The sequence below is a fragment of the Oncorhynchus clarkii genome, chromosome 24, assembly GCF_045791955.1.
Source record: "Oncorhynchus clarkii lewisi isolate Uvic-CL-2024 chromosome 24, UVic_Ocla_1.0, whole genome shotgun sequence".
In the NCBI taxonomy this organism is placed as follows: Eukaryota; Metazoa; Chordata; class Actinopteri; order Salmoniformes; family Salmonidae; genus Oncorhynchus; species Oncorhynchus clarkii.
The window spans coordinates 20,596,492-20,613,314 of NC_092170.1; the positions used below are offsets into that span (position 1 = coordinate 20,596,492).

General features: G+C 43.1%; 1 protein-coding gene across 5 annotated transcripts in view; it reads right to left on the reverse strand.

The window, feature by feature from the left end:
• Positions 1-7,879, reverse strand: part of LOC139382347 (hypermethylated in cancer 1 protein-like) — an 86,625-nt gene extending 78,746 nt beyond the window's left edge. For 2 of the 5 annotated variants that reach the window (XR_011628631.1, XM_071126318.1), the window contains exon 1: positions 7,704-7,850. Coding sequence is in view for 2 of the 5 variants with exons in the window: in XM_071126318.1 (XP_070982419.1) it covers positions 7,704-7,763 (60 nt within the window). In the remaining 3 variants the exon portion in view is untranslated. Of the gene's footprint in view, positions 1-5,092; positions 5,314-7,703 lie in introns of those variants that run through there. The other 3 variants (XM_071126320.1, XM_071126321.1, XM_071126319.1) reach the window with 3 other exon arrangements.
• Positions 7,880-16,823: the final 8,944 nt, after the last annotated feature.

Below are 16,823 nucleotides of genomic sequence, written 5' to 3' on the forward strand. Positions count from 1 at the left end.
AGGAGTTACTCTATAAAAGTGAGCTATTGCTGTAGCAGCAGTTGACGTGGTTTTGTCATTATCAGAAACTGAAGTGTACACATTCACTTCCTAAACTGAAGTGTACACATTCACTTCCTAAACTGAAGTGTACACATTCACTTCCTAAACTGAAGTGTACACATTCACTTCCTAAACTGAAGTGTACACATTCACTTCCTAAACTGAAGTGTACACATTCACTTCCTAAACTGAAGTGTACACATTCACTTCCTAAACTGAAGTGTACACATTCACTTCCTAAACTGAAGTGTACACATTCACTTCCTAAACTGAAATGCTGAGAGTGAGAAAAATAAAGATACAGATATGGATATGTTTTCGTGTTGCCGGCTTCCATAAGAAATGTTCCAGAGGTGGTGTGTGCAGTGTTTTAAACAAAGCGGAGTGAACATTTTGCAAGTATGATGAACAGCAGGTATACTGTAAACCTGTGGAGGCAGAAGACGAGTCCAAAAAAAGATGTGTCTTTGAGCTCCCATTCGGCCCAGTCATATAAGGAACTCTGATCACACAGGATGTAAATCAAGACATTTTAAAGCTCCAATGCTTTAACTTGAGATTAACTCTGGAATTGTAATGGACACAAATGCTTCACACACACACACACACACACACACACACACACACACACACACACAAAGTTGTGTATTGTTGTACTAAGGCTTAAGTAAACATTATTAACTGAACAAATTTAGCAGGATGTATTGTTCAAACATTGGAGTCTGAGGATATTTTACTGATGAGATGAAACAGTTTGGAACTGTCCCTAAGGGCTTGGTCTCACTGATGGGAAGCAAGCAACTGAATAAATATGTCCGACCGTGGTCTTCCTGACATAAGTTCATCCTCTTATTGTTTATTTCATTGACTATAAGCCCCCAGTCAGAGGGACTGATGCATGAAATTGAAAGTGGACATTTAATTACCGACTGAGGCCTCCTTAAGACACTATTCTGCCCACATGGAGGCCCTGGAAGCCCACTGCACACCACACATAAACATACCAAGGCATTCATCTAAAGAAAAGCAGTGTATGTGGTTCTTATACAGAGTTGTATACCCTGGCTGTCTCATAGCCTTCCATTCCTATCATTTAAAGACACACCTCAGTCTTAATGAGTTTGCGGTGTAGTTGAGGTGATATGTTTAGAATTACCCAAAAGGAACGTAGCAATTTTAAAAATTGTGTCGTTTTGGTGTAATAATAATCATAACCTAACCATTTACAGGTTGCCACTGCTGCTCTCTTAAACGCTGCTGTCTTTCATTTCTCCCAGGTCGTATTTTACTAGAAATTCCACGATATGAGGAGCAAATCCAAAAAAAGGAACAGGTAATTCAATATGCCTCAGATGAGAATTGATATTCAAAGCGATGGGTAAGTTATACATTAACATCGTGAAGGATTTCAGTTATATATCTAGACACCGTGCTACTCGATTGGTGCGTTGTGCGCAAGGCGCAGCCCTCATAGGCTTTTACGCATGAGGTTTGGGCAGGCGCGGATGTTTCCCCAGGGTGAATGGGAGTGCACCATACACTTTTGTTCTGTCACAACACGCTATACACGGCCTGAGAGAATAAAACGGCGGCATGAAACAGAGCTCTATGCTACACTGTCCCCTTTTTGCGCGTCGAGAAACATGCCACCACCTTATGGGACGCCAGCCTTCAATTATAAAGAGGGTTTTACTTAAATGTTTCAATGGTAGAGGAAAAAATATAGCAGGCATATTTATAAGTTATGATTTCATTTTTTAGATTCTGGAAAAACTGTCACATTTACTTGCGCATCTCATCTGTCTAACGAGCAGCAAGAGAGTGGGCTTGTGTGTATGGCACAATGATGCTATACTTTGTTTGGGCTCGTTTCCGTTTGTTTGATTGCTATCGTTATCATGTCACACAAGTATACACAGGAACACGCACGTGCACACACACGAGCGCTTGTAGCCTATGTGTAACGGCGGGTTTGCCATTTTTAGCGTCGTTTGGATATATGAATTATACAAATAATATTAACACATTTAACGCGTTCAGTGAAGAAAAAAAACGAATTCAAATTATTAGCATGATCATCCAGTTAGAATGAACGAATGAACTGTCTGTCATATCTGTAGAATTTGTAGAATATGCACATTGTTTTTTCTCTCAAGACGTCGAGTAAAAGATAAGAAAGTAGTGACCAAAATAAATAATGTAGGCCTATTAAAAACCTTAGTCATGCATTAAGAGTTACTGTATCCCCTTGTCGGCCTATCAAAGACAGCTCTCTAATCCACTAAACCAATCAAACGTCTTAAAAGGCATCTCAGAGGACGGTTATGTTCACAATTCAAATATAATTCACGTGCTCAAAATAGGTGTCTCTCTCTCTCTCTCTCTCTCTCTCTCTCTCTCTCTCTCTCTCTCTCTCTCTCTCTCTCTCTCTCTCTCTCTCTCTCTCTCTCTCTCTCTCTCTCTCTCTCTCTCTCTCTCTCTCTCTCTCTCTCTCTCTCTCTCTCTCTCTCTCTCTCTCTCTCTCATTGTTTATGCTCAATTAGTAAACATGTTTTAAAATAATGTGAAACATGTATCATCACAAAAGTGGTTGTAGGTGAATGCTATATTTGGTATAAGGGTGACTTCTTTGAAAACCCGCACTTGAGTCATCTTTGGGACAGTTTGGTATCCATGATACCTGTGTTGTGTCTGCGTTGTCACTGCTCTGTTTGGGGTTGAGGCTGAGTTTAGGCTGAGGGGTTCTGCTCTGAGTTAAGAACACCCTCCACACTTCCCATCCACACATTCTGCCTGCCTACGACTTTGTATGCATATAGGTTTACACGTTAATCAGTGTAGTATTTTTTCGTTTGAGAATGTTCTAGTTAAGGCACTTAATAATTCATGAAGTTGCAAAGAAAACATACTTATTGATAGCAAATGAAATGTTAATTTTGTTTTATTTATGCTTTATTTAGTCTATTCTAAATTAATGTATTTAGAGGTTTCGACTAACAACGAATATTTGGAGAAATAGTTCAACTGTTTGTTTTCATGCTGTGAAATAGTATATATCATTGCTGTCAAACCACAAGGAAAAAACAGTGAGACACTGAGCTCTAAAGCCTTTACGTGGCACGAACTTTTTGTGAATGGGATGTATAAACGCAGTAGAGCATGAAACCTTATTTAATGACAACTACAATTGAGGCTTTGAAAGTAGCCTAAAGAGTGGGTGTCCTGCGCTTAGCCTAAGCAGTGCAGGGAGACGTATCGAATTTTAGATAAGGCCAGAGACATTTGCTTTTTACACTTCCTCTATAGTCAGAAGGCTAGAAAAGTGAGTAGTTTTAGACAGCCGTCAAAACGAGGCTGCCACCTTATCAACGCAACCTTGCCTTTACCTTTGTTATGATGATTGATTCGCTATGTCGTTGACTTTCTTATCAGGGACATTTCAAATGCTGAAACTCGCGATCTGCGCGCCTCATCTCTCTAGAATAGAGACCCCCAGACATCCATTCATAATCCCGACGGGAGACAAGTGCACACGATCACCTTTATTAAAGGGGCCTCCTAAAAAAATAACTCACAGGCTATAGGTTTTACATGTTTAATTTGTTTAAAAATATGTTCTGGCTGTTAGTTTCCTTGTCACCACTAGCTTGCATGAGATAGGCCAACAAATCTTATTTAAAAAAATGTGCCTCCTTTTTTAAAAGGTATTTTGCCTGCAGTAAAGTTTGTAAAGTTGTAAAAGAAAAGTCTAGTTTTGTGCAATCATGTCTTAATTCAATCAATAGATGTTATTGAATACACACCGAGATGGGAAGTAGGCCTACAAACTCAAAGTTGCCCTTTTAACAAAATAGACTCGCCTACTTCTGAGTCCTGTCAACTTCTTCAGAAAATTTAATTATATTCCTACTCAATGCGTTCATTAGGCTATAGATAAAATAAAAAAATCTTATTAAATACATCGTTTATCAAGATATTGACAATTTGAGAAGTAATTTGTTATTCAGGCTTATAGGCTGATTTCTTTAAAGATAGGATACAACAACAAAACGACATGATATACATGATTTAGGTATCTTAAATCTCGCATTAGACAAATCACAAGACTTCAACGCGCATAAAACCATCCCTGACTTCTATAGTGCGTCACCCGTCGTTAACTCAGTCTGATAGCCATGAGTCTACATTAAATAATCTCCGCAAATATTGTACAAACGGAAAATTCAAGCAGCCCTACACTTCATTGAAATAGCTGTAAATTAGTGATATCCTATGACATCTGCCTATACGTGCGTAATGTGTTGTCAATATTTTTGTGATTGATGTTTTGATAAACGACATCACTTAAATGTTGACATAGCAAAGTGCAGAGGGGTTGGGAGAAGAACAGAACAGGAACAGATAAAGCCGTCATCGCTCTGGCTAAAATCGAATCAACTCCATGTGAAGCACCATGAACCCTTCATTAGTCCGATGTTAGGCGAGCTGTGACCTATAGCTGCACTGTGGTGGAGGGGGGTGAACGCAGCACCGAGACCCACTGCATCAATACCACTGACTGACTGAGGATGAGGCATCATGCTGAACACCCAGAGACTGAACTACACCATCTGATGACAATAGGTGACATATAGGTTAGGCCTAATTAACAGCAAATAATCCAATATAAATCTTACCTTGTTATAGTTTATATAGAATTTAGTCCAGTGATCCATTTAACATGATACAATTGTGTAGGCTATTCGTAGTTTGTTGGAGCTGAGAATTTTTGAATCAAACAAAAGGCTTTAAGCAACCATGTCTTGTTACAAATAAAAATCGATTAACTAATGGGTTCCATCGCAAAATTAGGAAAACTTTACTATGATTTTAAAAGTTCCTCATTTGCATTTAAAATACACAAACACTAACCAAACACTGAACCCGCGATAAACCCCCTATGTTCACATTAAAATCGCTAAAAGGTTAAATATTGTCAATATTTGGTCTCAATAATTTTGCCTGTTCTGTAACTGTAGTGGTCTTTAAAAAGCTGGTATTGAAACGTTACCTGGATGCCCGATCTCTTCTGCCACCCGATCTAAGTCTCCCTTAATGATCATCTCAGCAGTCTTTTGGAGTAATTTCTGACGTTTCAACTTTGAACTGCCAGCCTCCAAAAACCATGCCAGTTTTCCAAGCACGACTGCCAAAACTTTTTATTATTAATTGCTATGAATTTCTTGTTACTCTCTCCGTCCGTCCTCCCTCCCTCTCTCTCTCTCTCTCTCTGTGTCCTCCTTCCCTCGCTCTATCTGCCCCTCCCCTCTCTTTCTCATTCCCTCCTTCAAAAAAATACGTGCTTAGTCCAGCATCAGTTTCCTCCTGTTTTATTTTAGTAATTTCCTCGGCTATTTTTTTGTGTCGAGGCTATAACGCGCAATAATGGAGCCTCAATAAAAGGCGCCGTAAGTGTTTTAGCACCCCGTGTGATGTCAGTCTATAATAAAACTCAATGTTAAAATCGAGGGCAGGAACTTCATTCAACTGACCCCAACTTGAACTTCACAACACATCGCGACTTCGTCTTAAAGAGACAGGCCTTTATTGTATATCCCACAACAGTTTCGCACTGAACTGAAGTTTGGAGACATATGAGACCCGTAAAAAAATGCTTATTGTCAACAATTAGACCATGGGGAAATAGCCTACACACCGATAGATGATGGATGGTTTATTCATATACCATTTGACTGAAACTGATCTTTAACACACCCTTTTAGTTCATGGATATTTCAATTAAACCTACTTATAAGGTTCATCCTATGCCGTCTCAGTGGAGGATGCTGAGGGGAGTACAGCTCATAATAATGGCTAAAATGAAGTCAATGGAGTGGAATCAACCACATGGAGACCATGTCTTTGATGTGTTTAATGCCATTCCATTGACTCTATTCCAGCCATTATTATGAGCCATCCTCCCCCCAGCAGCCTCCACTGGATAGTTTAAAATGTGCTGTTGATATTGTGTACTAGTCCTAGTGGGTAAACCGTTGATAGCCTATACGGATGTGACATTCTACAGTCCAACCCCCATTGGCTAACTTAGAGTCACTTCATCGTTAGAGTTTGGTGTCTACTGATTGTAGCATAATGTCTAATGAGTCTCACCTGCTCAGGTAAAGACAAGCAGACAAGAGCTGACAGTAGACTGCCACGGCCCATATCCTGCGACACTCGGAGCACTGACAGAGGTTGGCGGGGAAGAGCAGAACTCTGTCCCCTGATATTTATCCATCAAATATCTTTATAAGGTAATCCTGCAACCATACACTATATAGTAGCCTAGTAGTGTAGTCATTGACGTAATTTGTTTTCATGCGTAAAACGTGGGCTTATTTTGGAGCGGAAAAGGTACCTACCTCTACATTTGGGGTAAGCTACATATACACCCAGTAAAAGGTGATTAAGTGTACCTACTTTGGGGCTACTGTAAATTAGCCCCAAAATAATTACAATATACTGAACAAAAAAATGCAACAATTTCAAAGATTGTACTGAGTGAAACTTCATTCAAGGAAATCAGTCAAAAATTCATTAGGCCCTAAACTATGGATTTCACATGACTGGGCAAGGGTGCAACCATGCGAGGGTATAGGGCAGGATAAGTTTCCCCCACAAATTAACTTTATTACAGACGGATACTCTTCATGCTGTTTAATCAGGTTCTTGATATGCCACACCTGTCAATTGGATGGATTATTTTAGCAAAGGAGAAATGCTCATTAACAGGGATGTAAACAAATTTGTGCACAAAATATGAGAAATAAGCTTTTTGTGCATATGGACAATTTCTGGGATCTTTTGTTTTTAGCTGATGAAACATGGGACCAAGACTTTACATGTTGCATTTTCATAATTTTGTTAAATATATATTAATCATGACAGCTGTTAGGGTTGTTTAGGTATTTTATGAAGTTTTGTTTGTCTTCAGCCCTACAGTGATTTCAGTGTTCCACACGCAGTACACAGTTCTGAATTTGATCATGTACAATAACAAATGATTGTAGCCTTTGCTATTTTTAATACACAGCAATGGGCCTAGTTGCAGTGTTGGCTGACAGTCTGAAAATCATCTCAATCAACTTTTCTAATTTACATCAGTTCTAAAACTTTTAGAAGCTGAGCATATGTCAAATGATATATATTTATTCTACCAATTGACTGTAGGTATACCAATCTTTGGCTACTAATTGTAAACCGTTGTCACTGCAAATTGTCCTTTTGCCGTTATCACAAACATCTTAAGTTAAACACGTTTGTTTTGAATTAGTAAGGCACGTTTCCTCTCTCGAATCCTTCAAAGAAAAGTAAGTAACTTTAGATTGAGAGACATTCTCGGGAGATTTTGTTTTACATTTACCCCTAAACAACCTCAGAATAATTGAAAGCTTTTAAAATGCGATATAATTTAGGCGTCAGGTATGTTAATAAGTCTATACTTGCCAGCTGACAGACAGACAACTGTTCAAAAGTAAATAAATATATACATAAGTAGGAGAGCTCGTATTGGCTTCACTGACTGAATGCACCTGAAGTCGCGATAAGTATGCAGACGCCATGTAAATATTCATGAGGCTAGCGGAGGCCATCGCGCGCTCTCCCAACTGTCATTTACCCACCTCGGACTCATGTCTGGTGTCGTGGCCGTTTGTGAAATCTTCTCCTCGGGATTCCCCCATCCAGACTTCCAAGCTTACTCGCCTAAAATTCCGTGCTATTACCAACCTCTTTCTTGTTTTCTCCTACTCTCTATCACCGTTCGTCCTTTCTCTCTGCCCTGCACGCTCTTTTATTTCTCACGTGCAATAGTACTATATCGACACCTCTTCAGATTTGGTCGAGGTCCGATCAGACCAGGGCTGATGGCCTGGTGGATGCGCCCACAGCGACACCCAATGGTTGGCATTCTAGGTTGTAATGTGCGCAGCAACCTTTGTGCTTAAAGTTACCGTCATTCACTGCTAAACCCGTTACTTTGCACTGTGCTTATATTCTATTTGGAATTAAGAAAAATCGATATTACACTTGCTTTGCCATTTCAGTGTATATATTTTCTCCATACTCTAAGCTGTATGTGAACTTCTTCTGTCAGATTCACTGTATTACCAGACATACCAGTGTAATGGATGGCTCATAGAATACATCACCCCCGTCAGTAAAGACCTTCTGATGTGATATTTTTTCCCTCAATGGCACAAGCATTGGTAAAGACGGGCACAGTACATAACTCTCTATACAAGCCATAATTTGGAAAATATCTAAAACTGTACCAAAAACATGACCTTCTTTTGCTAAATTTGATTAATTATTGAAAGCAGATACATTGATGTTAATATTACATTAATGTTCATATTAACATTTCCATTCTATTTTAGACAATGTTATTTTGAACAGGAAATGATATGCCAATTTGTCTGAACTTCTTATTTGAAATGAAAATGTACCTGCTTACAATGTTTTACACAGGTAAAACTACCAAATATGTAGCAGGTGTCTTTTTTTAAATACCTATTTGCATGACAGAAATCAACAAGGTTTCCATAAGACATTTGATAAAGTCAATTTAGTTGATTGAAAGTCCCTGATTGACCAAAATAGTCTTATCTTTAATGATCATAACGACTCAACCGTTCCCTATAGACGATTCCATAAGCCTTGCTGTGGATTGTGACTGCTCCCTCCAACACCCAATCCTCCCATTGTCTGACCAACACCATGTCAATATGATAAGAGCTGCTACAGGTATTTATGAACACCACTGGACGGATCCCTGATTATTTCACCGTCATTATCTTGTTGCTGCTCTTTAGACAAAAGATGTTGATTTAGTAGGACACTTACCGGGCAGAAGCCTATTCATGTCTCAGCCTACGTGTGTTGTGGTATTTCAATCACAATAGCAGCTGACAATCTTCTGATCGAGGGTCTTCCTCTTGGTATTATCCAAGTTCAAGATGCTGCTGGCTGCTGTTTCATTAGAGTGGTCAAAGTCACCCGGCCTGGAGGAGAGGAGGTATTGTCTCGCTCACTTCCAGGTTCCCATGATGAACTGTTGATAACCTTGGTCACAGAGGTGGGCAGAATGGAATCAGACAAGAATATGGGCCATCTGAGGATCTATTAGTTTCAATACATTTTCATACAATAATTTAACTTGGGAATACACCATTTTATTCATTGATATTCTGTGAGTGAGAGAGCCACTTCCTCCAGAACCACACTTGGGAACCAGACATTGAGAAGCTGAGCTGCAGCAGCTAAAAAGCTCCAGGCACCAAAAGGTCTGCTGTCACCTAAATCACACACCTCCAAACTTACACTGAGTTGACAAAACATGATGAACACCTTCCTAATATTGAGTTGCTCCCCCTTTTACCCTGACCAGCCTCAATTTGTCAGGGCATGGACTCTACAAGGTATCAAAAGCGTTCCACAGGGTTGTCAAGTTGGCTAGATGTCCTTTGGGTGGTGAACCATTCTCCATGCATACAGGAAGCTGTTGAATGTGAAAAACACAACAGCGTTGCAGTCCTCGACATACTCAAACCGGTGCGCCTGGCACCTTCTACCATACCCCGTTCAAATATATTTTTCTTGCCCCTTCACCTTCTGAATGGCACACGTACACAATCCTTGCATCAAGGCTTAAAAATCATTTTTCAACCTGTCTCCTCCCCTTCATCTACACTGATTTGAAGTGGATTTAACAAGTGACATCAATAAGGGATCATAGCTTTCACCTGGATTCACCTGGTCAGTCTGTCATGGAAAGAGCAGGTGTTCCTAACGTTTTGTAGAATCAGTGTATTTATGAATGTCAGGGCTGCATATGTTTGTGTTTTTAGAGCAGGGTTGAATCAACTTGGATGTTGAACTTGATGTAGACCCAACGTGAGTTAGTAATAATGAAGGGAAAGTGTATTTTTCCCGACAGTTGTTAGGAGATATGAGGGCCCCAGCCCTCAAATGCTCAGAGCGCCTCGTTTCAATTTGCGCTCAGAGTGACCAATAACATCCCAATCAAGTTATTATTGCTCCATTATTGTCTGGCAGGTGGCCTGCTGCAGTCAAGACAGTACAGAGCAGAGAGGCAAGGAACGTGGGATAGAATGGTTCACCTGCAGCCGTCTTAGCGATTAGCGCCCTGCCACCCTACACCAGATGAGCATATCATCACTCTGCTCCCATTCCAACCTTCCAAGCATCTCTCTCTCCCACTTTCTCTTTCTCAGGGCAGTCTGCGCCTCTCACTCTCTCTCAGGCTCATCTCTTTCTCCTACCCTCCCTGCTGACATAGCCACGGTCCTTACCAGATGCACTCCCCCCTCAGAGCCAACCCTTCACCAGAGATTGAGCGGTAGGCTCAACATTGAATCACACCCATCTCTTAATTAAATGTAATGAGCAGCTTTGCAACAGTTTTAGTGGATAGGTGTGCAAGGCATGTAATTTGAATTCCCTGAGCTGTTGTGTTGTTTGGTCGCTATTCCAATCCACCCTCATTCTGTGATGAGCAATTATCTTGCCATATAAAATCCAAATTATAAATACTCATGGATGAGTTATGATAATACAGGGATAGTATGGGATTCCATCTCAGAGAAATGACTATGGTAAGAGTAAATTGGTGGCATTGAAATGTCTCTGAAAGTCATACTGCAGATGTGTGAAAATGTATGTATCATAACGTATACGTTTGATACATTTATCACTCAAGTTGGCATTTGTTGGGGTAGCTCCAGAGGTGTGCAGCTGCCAGTCTTGTCCCTCAGGACTGCCCCAGCACCTACAGTTTGTTGGTTCCTGTGGACCATCATGCAGGGAAAGTATATTGGTAAACCCAATATGTGTGAGTGAGCAGGCCAGCCTGCTGGGTGTCTGTGGTGCACATGGCTGTCCGCTGAGTGGTCTCTGCTCCCTGGTCTCTCCTCATTAGCCTCACACAGCACAGCCCTTCCCTTCTCACCCCCTCTCCCTTTTCTTCTCTCCTTTTACCTTCCACTCACAGAGCACACATTGGGGAAGAGCAACCTTTGTTTTCTGTATCCTACACACACAACACACCCGCTCCGACCCTCCTTTTCTCTCCTCTTGACCGACTAAATCTCTTTTCCGGCTTGATACTCGCTGAAAACCATATGGTGTGTGACATCATGAGGGCAGGAAGCAGAGAGAGGGAAGGGGAGAGCGGAACAGAGCAGGGGAGAGATTGGCTTGCCAGGTCTCTGCTCAGTGATGTCAGCAGACAGGCATTCTGGGAGGCCCATTGGGGGGTGAGGGGGAGCAGGTTGGAAGTGGTTTGGTTTTTTTCACATTTCACTCCCACCTGGATAATCAGGGAAGAGAGGGCGGAGGGGCATGGACTGGAGGAGGAGGGTCTCATGGACTGGAGGAAGAGGGGAGAAGGGAAGGCTCATGGACTGGAGGAGGAGGGGAGAAGGGAAGGCGGGGTCTCATGGACTGGAGGAGGAGGGGAGAAGGGAAGGCGGGGTCTCATGGACTGGAGGAGGAGGGGAGAAGAGAAGGAGGAGGGTCTCATGGACTGGAGGAGGAGGGGAGAAGAGAAGGCAGGGGGTCTCATGGACTGGAGGAGGAGGGAAGAAGGGAAGGCGGGGTCTCATGGACTGGAGGAGGAGGGGAGAAGAGAAGTAGGAGGGTCTCATGGACTGGAGGAGGAGGGGAGAAGAGAGGGCGGGGGGTCTCATGGACTGGAGGAGGAGGGGAGAAGAGAAGAAGGGGTCTCATGGACTGGAGGGGAGAAGAGAAGGAGGGGGGTCTCATGGATTGGAGGAGGGGAGAAGGGAAGGCGGGGTCTCATGGACTGGAGGAGGGGAGAAGAGAAGGAGGGGGGTCTCATGGACTTTGTATGAACTGCATTCCTTCAGGGAACTGTCCCTGTATAATGATGTCTATACTTACCTGTCGTACACACTTGCGTCTTGTCCCTGATTTGCACTCTCCTGCACACACATGAACATTCTCAAAGTGTAAGCAAAAGGTATTTCAAATTTTATGTTGGTCTTGGGCAGAAGAGTCATTCTGGGGATAAGACAGTCCCGTCACTTTTCCACCTGAAGAATTTCAGTCATTTTTACCTCTCTGTGTGCCTAAAACCTCCCTAGATCATCTCTCATCCTCTGTGTCTCTCACTGGCAGTCACTATCTGTGCACCAGGCTTTTTGTCTGTCAGCCTCCCTCCCTTTCGCTCGCTGGGTGAACTCTTCCGCTTTGTTGGGAGGTCCTGGTCTCCATACCATCACCCCCATTCCATCCAGCTCTCTATCAGCACACACACACACACACACACATAAACACACACATTCAGCCACATGTGAGCATGTACACACACACACACACACGCTGAACTACCCCTCACTCCCTGATTAATGGCAGAGCTGGGGAGTGTGCCAGGCCAGTTCCTTACAAAGTGAAGGGAAAGAGGAGAGAGAGATGTGGTTTTGGAGCCTGTCTCTGCGCCCCCTTGCTGCCCCCTCTCTCCATCTCCTTGCTGGCTCCTCCAGGGACACACGCCTTGGCCAGGAACCAGGGCGTCAGGACCAGGCTAAGGGGGAGAGAAAGGGGAACAAGCGCGAGAGATATCATAGAGGAAAGAACTTGAGGTGATAGAGAAGTTTGGGTGAGTATATTCAATCAGGGAAAATACAGGGTTTGTGATCAGAAGACTGAATTGGGAGAGTGGTAGTGTGAGGTAGGTGTGTCTGGTGTGCAGTGGTGGATTTAGGTATAGGTGAGATGGGCAGCCACCCAGGGCGGTATTTGGAATGGTGACATTTGGTATAGGTGAGATGGTCAGCCACCCAGGGCGGTATGTGGAATGGTGACATTTGGTATAGGTGAGATGGGCAGCCACCCAGGGCGGTATTTGGAATGGTGACATTTGGTATAGGTGAGATGGGCAGCCACCCAGGGCGGTATGTGGAATGGTGACATTTGGTATAGGTGAGATGGGCAGCCACCCAGGGCGGTATTTGGAATGGTGACATTTGGTATAGGTGAGATGGGCAGCCACCCAGGGCGGTATTTGGAATGGTGACATTTGGTATAGGTGAGATGGGCAGCCACCCAGGGCGGTATTTGGAATGGTGACATTTGGTATAGGTGAGATGGGCAGCCACCCAGGGCGGTATTTGGAATGGTGACATTTGGTATAGGTGAGATGGGCAGCCACCCAGAGCGGTATTTGGAATGGTGACATTTGGTATAGGTGAGAGGCGCAGCCACCCAGGGCGGTATTTGGAATGGTGACATTTGGTATAGGTGAGATGGGCAGCCACCCAGGGCGGTATGTGGAATGGTGACATTTGGTATAGGTGAGATGGGCAGCCACCCAGGGCAGTATTTGGAATGGTGACATTTGGTATAGGTGAGATGGGCAGCCACCCAGGGCGGTATTTGGAATGGTGACATTTGGTATAGGTGAGATGGGCAGCCACCCAGGGCGGTATTTGGAATGGTGACATTTGGTATAGGTGAGATGGGCAGCCACCCAGGGCGGTATGTGGAATGGTGACATTTGGTATAGGTGAGATGGGCAGCCACCCAGGGTGGTATTTGGAATGGTGACATTTGGTATAGGTGAGATGGGCAGCCACCCAGGGCGGTATTTGGAATGGTGACATTTGGTATAGGTGAGATGGGCAGCCACCCAGGGCGGTATGTGGAATGGTGACATTTGGTATAGGTGAGATGGGCAGCCACCCAGGGCGGTATTTGGAATGGTGACATTTGGTATAGGTGAGATGGGCAGCCACCCAGGGCGGTATGTGGAATGGTGACATTTGATATAGGTGAGATGGGCAGCCACCCAGGGCAGTATGTGGAATGGTGACATTTGGTATAGGTGAGATGGGCAGCCACCCAGGGCGGTATTTGGAATGGTGACATTTGGTATAGGTGAGATGGGCAGCCACCCAGGGCGGTATGTGGAATGGTGACATTTGGTATAGGTGAGATGGGCAGCCACCCAGGGCGGTATTTGGAATGGTGACATTTGCGCGATCCGTTTTCTATCGCTCTTTTGCACGTCACGTCAATGATGTCATGTCACTGTGTGTGGACTGTGGGTCAATTAACCTTGTCAGAGTGGGCGCCATGATTCTAGTTTATGAGCTAGGTAGGCTACTGCCTGGGAAGGTCTCCCACTTAGAAGTACGATATGGGGAGGGGGGGTAGGTTGACCTCCCCACTGGAAGCCCGAGGTAGGTGGAGTGGGGGAATCTATCAAATAGCACACCTCTAACTTTGTACAGTACTAATGCAATTATTAAATTCAGTCACACTACAGTCACAAATCACAATTCATTCATAATACTGTGAATATATAGTTTCATAGACATATTGTTGCATTTCTTTTCTGGTTTGTGTGAAATGGTTCAGAATAATATAAAACCAGGCTGCACACCTCCAAGGTGAATTGGTTTAGTCTTGACTCTTGGTCAACAGTGTTGGGGGATGGGTAATGTATTGATGCTCAAGTGCCAAATCAACACAAATTTGTTTCTATTTGTCTTTGTTACTTTTTTATATTTTTGTATATATTTTTATATAGTCTTAAATGGGGGAGCCATACAAGCTAGAACTAGAATGGCTGTAATTTCCTCCATACTAAAGGGATAGTTCGAGATTTTGTCAAGGAAGCCCTTTATCTACTACTAGTCGGATGAACAAGAACAGCTAGCATGCTAACTTTTCCTGGAGACTTTGACATTGTGTTACCGCTAGTTAGCGTTGGCTCATGAAACTACCTCTTAACTTCCTTCATATTGGACACAGAGACCTAATGGTATCCACAATGGTATATATTCTGTTGCAGCTAGTGATATTCATTAAATAATAATTGTTCACATTAAAAAAATCCACCCCCCAAATGTTTTCACCAAAACAAACAATGGCAGACTCCCTGCAGTACCTCAGGCCAGTTTTAAAACCCCTGGTCTAAATGTTTTTTTTTTCTCAACCTAAGAATACATAGTGTTTGAGTGTGATTTGCTCACCATCACAGCCTTGGAGTCCCAGGCTGGTGTGTGAGACCCAGGCAGTCTTCCTTCCCTCCTTCTCTGTGTTTTATGGGCTGTGTGGTGCAGTGACCTCCCTCTCACCCCGGTGCCACCCAGCCGGTGCGGGATTCAGGCGCGCTCGGCCCTTGCCAAAACCCCACATCTGCTATCCATAAACGCCAGCCACTCTTTCCTTCTCCCTCGCCCACACTGCCTAACTCAACGGCTCTCTCACACTCTAGCATTTCTTCCTCTACAGCTCTTATTCTCATTTCCCAACTCCATAGATCCCATTTGCATTCTCTCCATCTCTGGTTTTGTTCAGTTTGAACACTTCGTTGGTCCCTAAACAACTGCATTTGGGGCAGCAGGTAGCCTAGTGGTTAGAGCGTTGGGCCAGTAACTGAAAGGTTGCTGGATTGAATCCGAGCTGACAAGGTAAAAATCTGTCATTCTGCCCCTGAACAAGGCAGTTAACCCACTGTTCCCCGGTAGGCTTCAATTGTAAATAAGAATTTGTTCTTAACTGACTAGCCTAGTTAAAGATAAATTGGTTTAAAATTGATAGTGTTGGAAGGAAATTGTGTATGCGGTCTATACTGTAAAAACATTCTCCATGGCGTGTGGGGATATTGCCCAGCAGAGTTCCATTTTTCAGAAAAATCCTTCACAAGGAGATTCCTGCAAAAACATTTTTTGAAGAGGAGTCCCCCCACAATCATGAACAGCTAGCTAGAACAGGCACAACACACCAGTCTTCAGCTTTAAACAAGATGTGTTCAACACATCACCATTCAGTGCCCTTGCCTTCATCCATACGAGTAAAAAAAGAAATGAAGCAGATAAATGGTGTTTCAGCAAAACTGTCCAGTGCTCCCGGCGTGCACCCCAATGCTATATACTCTTGTGCGATTGTTTTAGCTTTATTTTTCAACTTTTTCCACACTGTAATCAAATTCGCAGTATGAAAAATGTTGAACTTTTGATCCCCTCCATTTCTTGGATCATGTTCCACCTCTCCAACCCCAAGTCTTCACCTTCTAGTTTCCCAGACATATTGGCATGCCTCTTTGGTGCAGTCCCAACAGAGACCCCAGATGAATAATGGAGCTGCGAGCATGCAAGAGCACAGTTTTATGATAAATATTACAATTCATAAATCAGTTTCTCCGTGGAGCACAAAGCATGGGATAGGGAGGAATGTAAAACTGTTGCGCGTCGTAGATCCAGAGCGAGAACATGGGTTCTCGCGTTCTCTGCTTGAGACTGACTGGTGGGGAAGAAGGGTCTTCAGCTCAGGGAGAGACCACCAGGGAGTGGAAGGGGGGTACACTATGTAGAGGTCTGAGACTATAGCTAGTGTGGAGGATAAGCTGTGTACCAAAAAGGAATTTAAGAGGCACAAATTGTGGACATTTTTCTTTGAAGTCGTCATGCACACTATCTGCAAAAATAATAAATACAATATCAGAATAAAATGCAAAGACCTAAAGGAATGGTAGTGGAAAGACATCCAAAGTTGTGATCATTGCTGTTCAGATTTTCAATTTGTGTAATTTGTGCCAAACATGTTGAAATTGAGAATCAAATCTGTACAACAGTATTATTGAGCTGAACATGCTCTCTCTGATTACGCCTCAACATTGTCTTCATGTTTGATCAAGTTAGTGTTTGAGTACAGGGCAATAACAGTGCATGGCTCTCATATAATCAGTGAGTTCA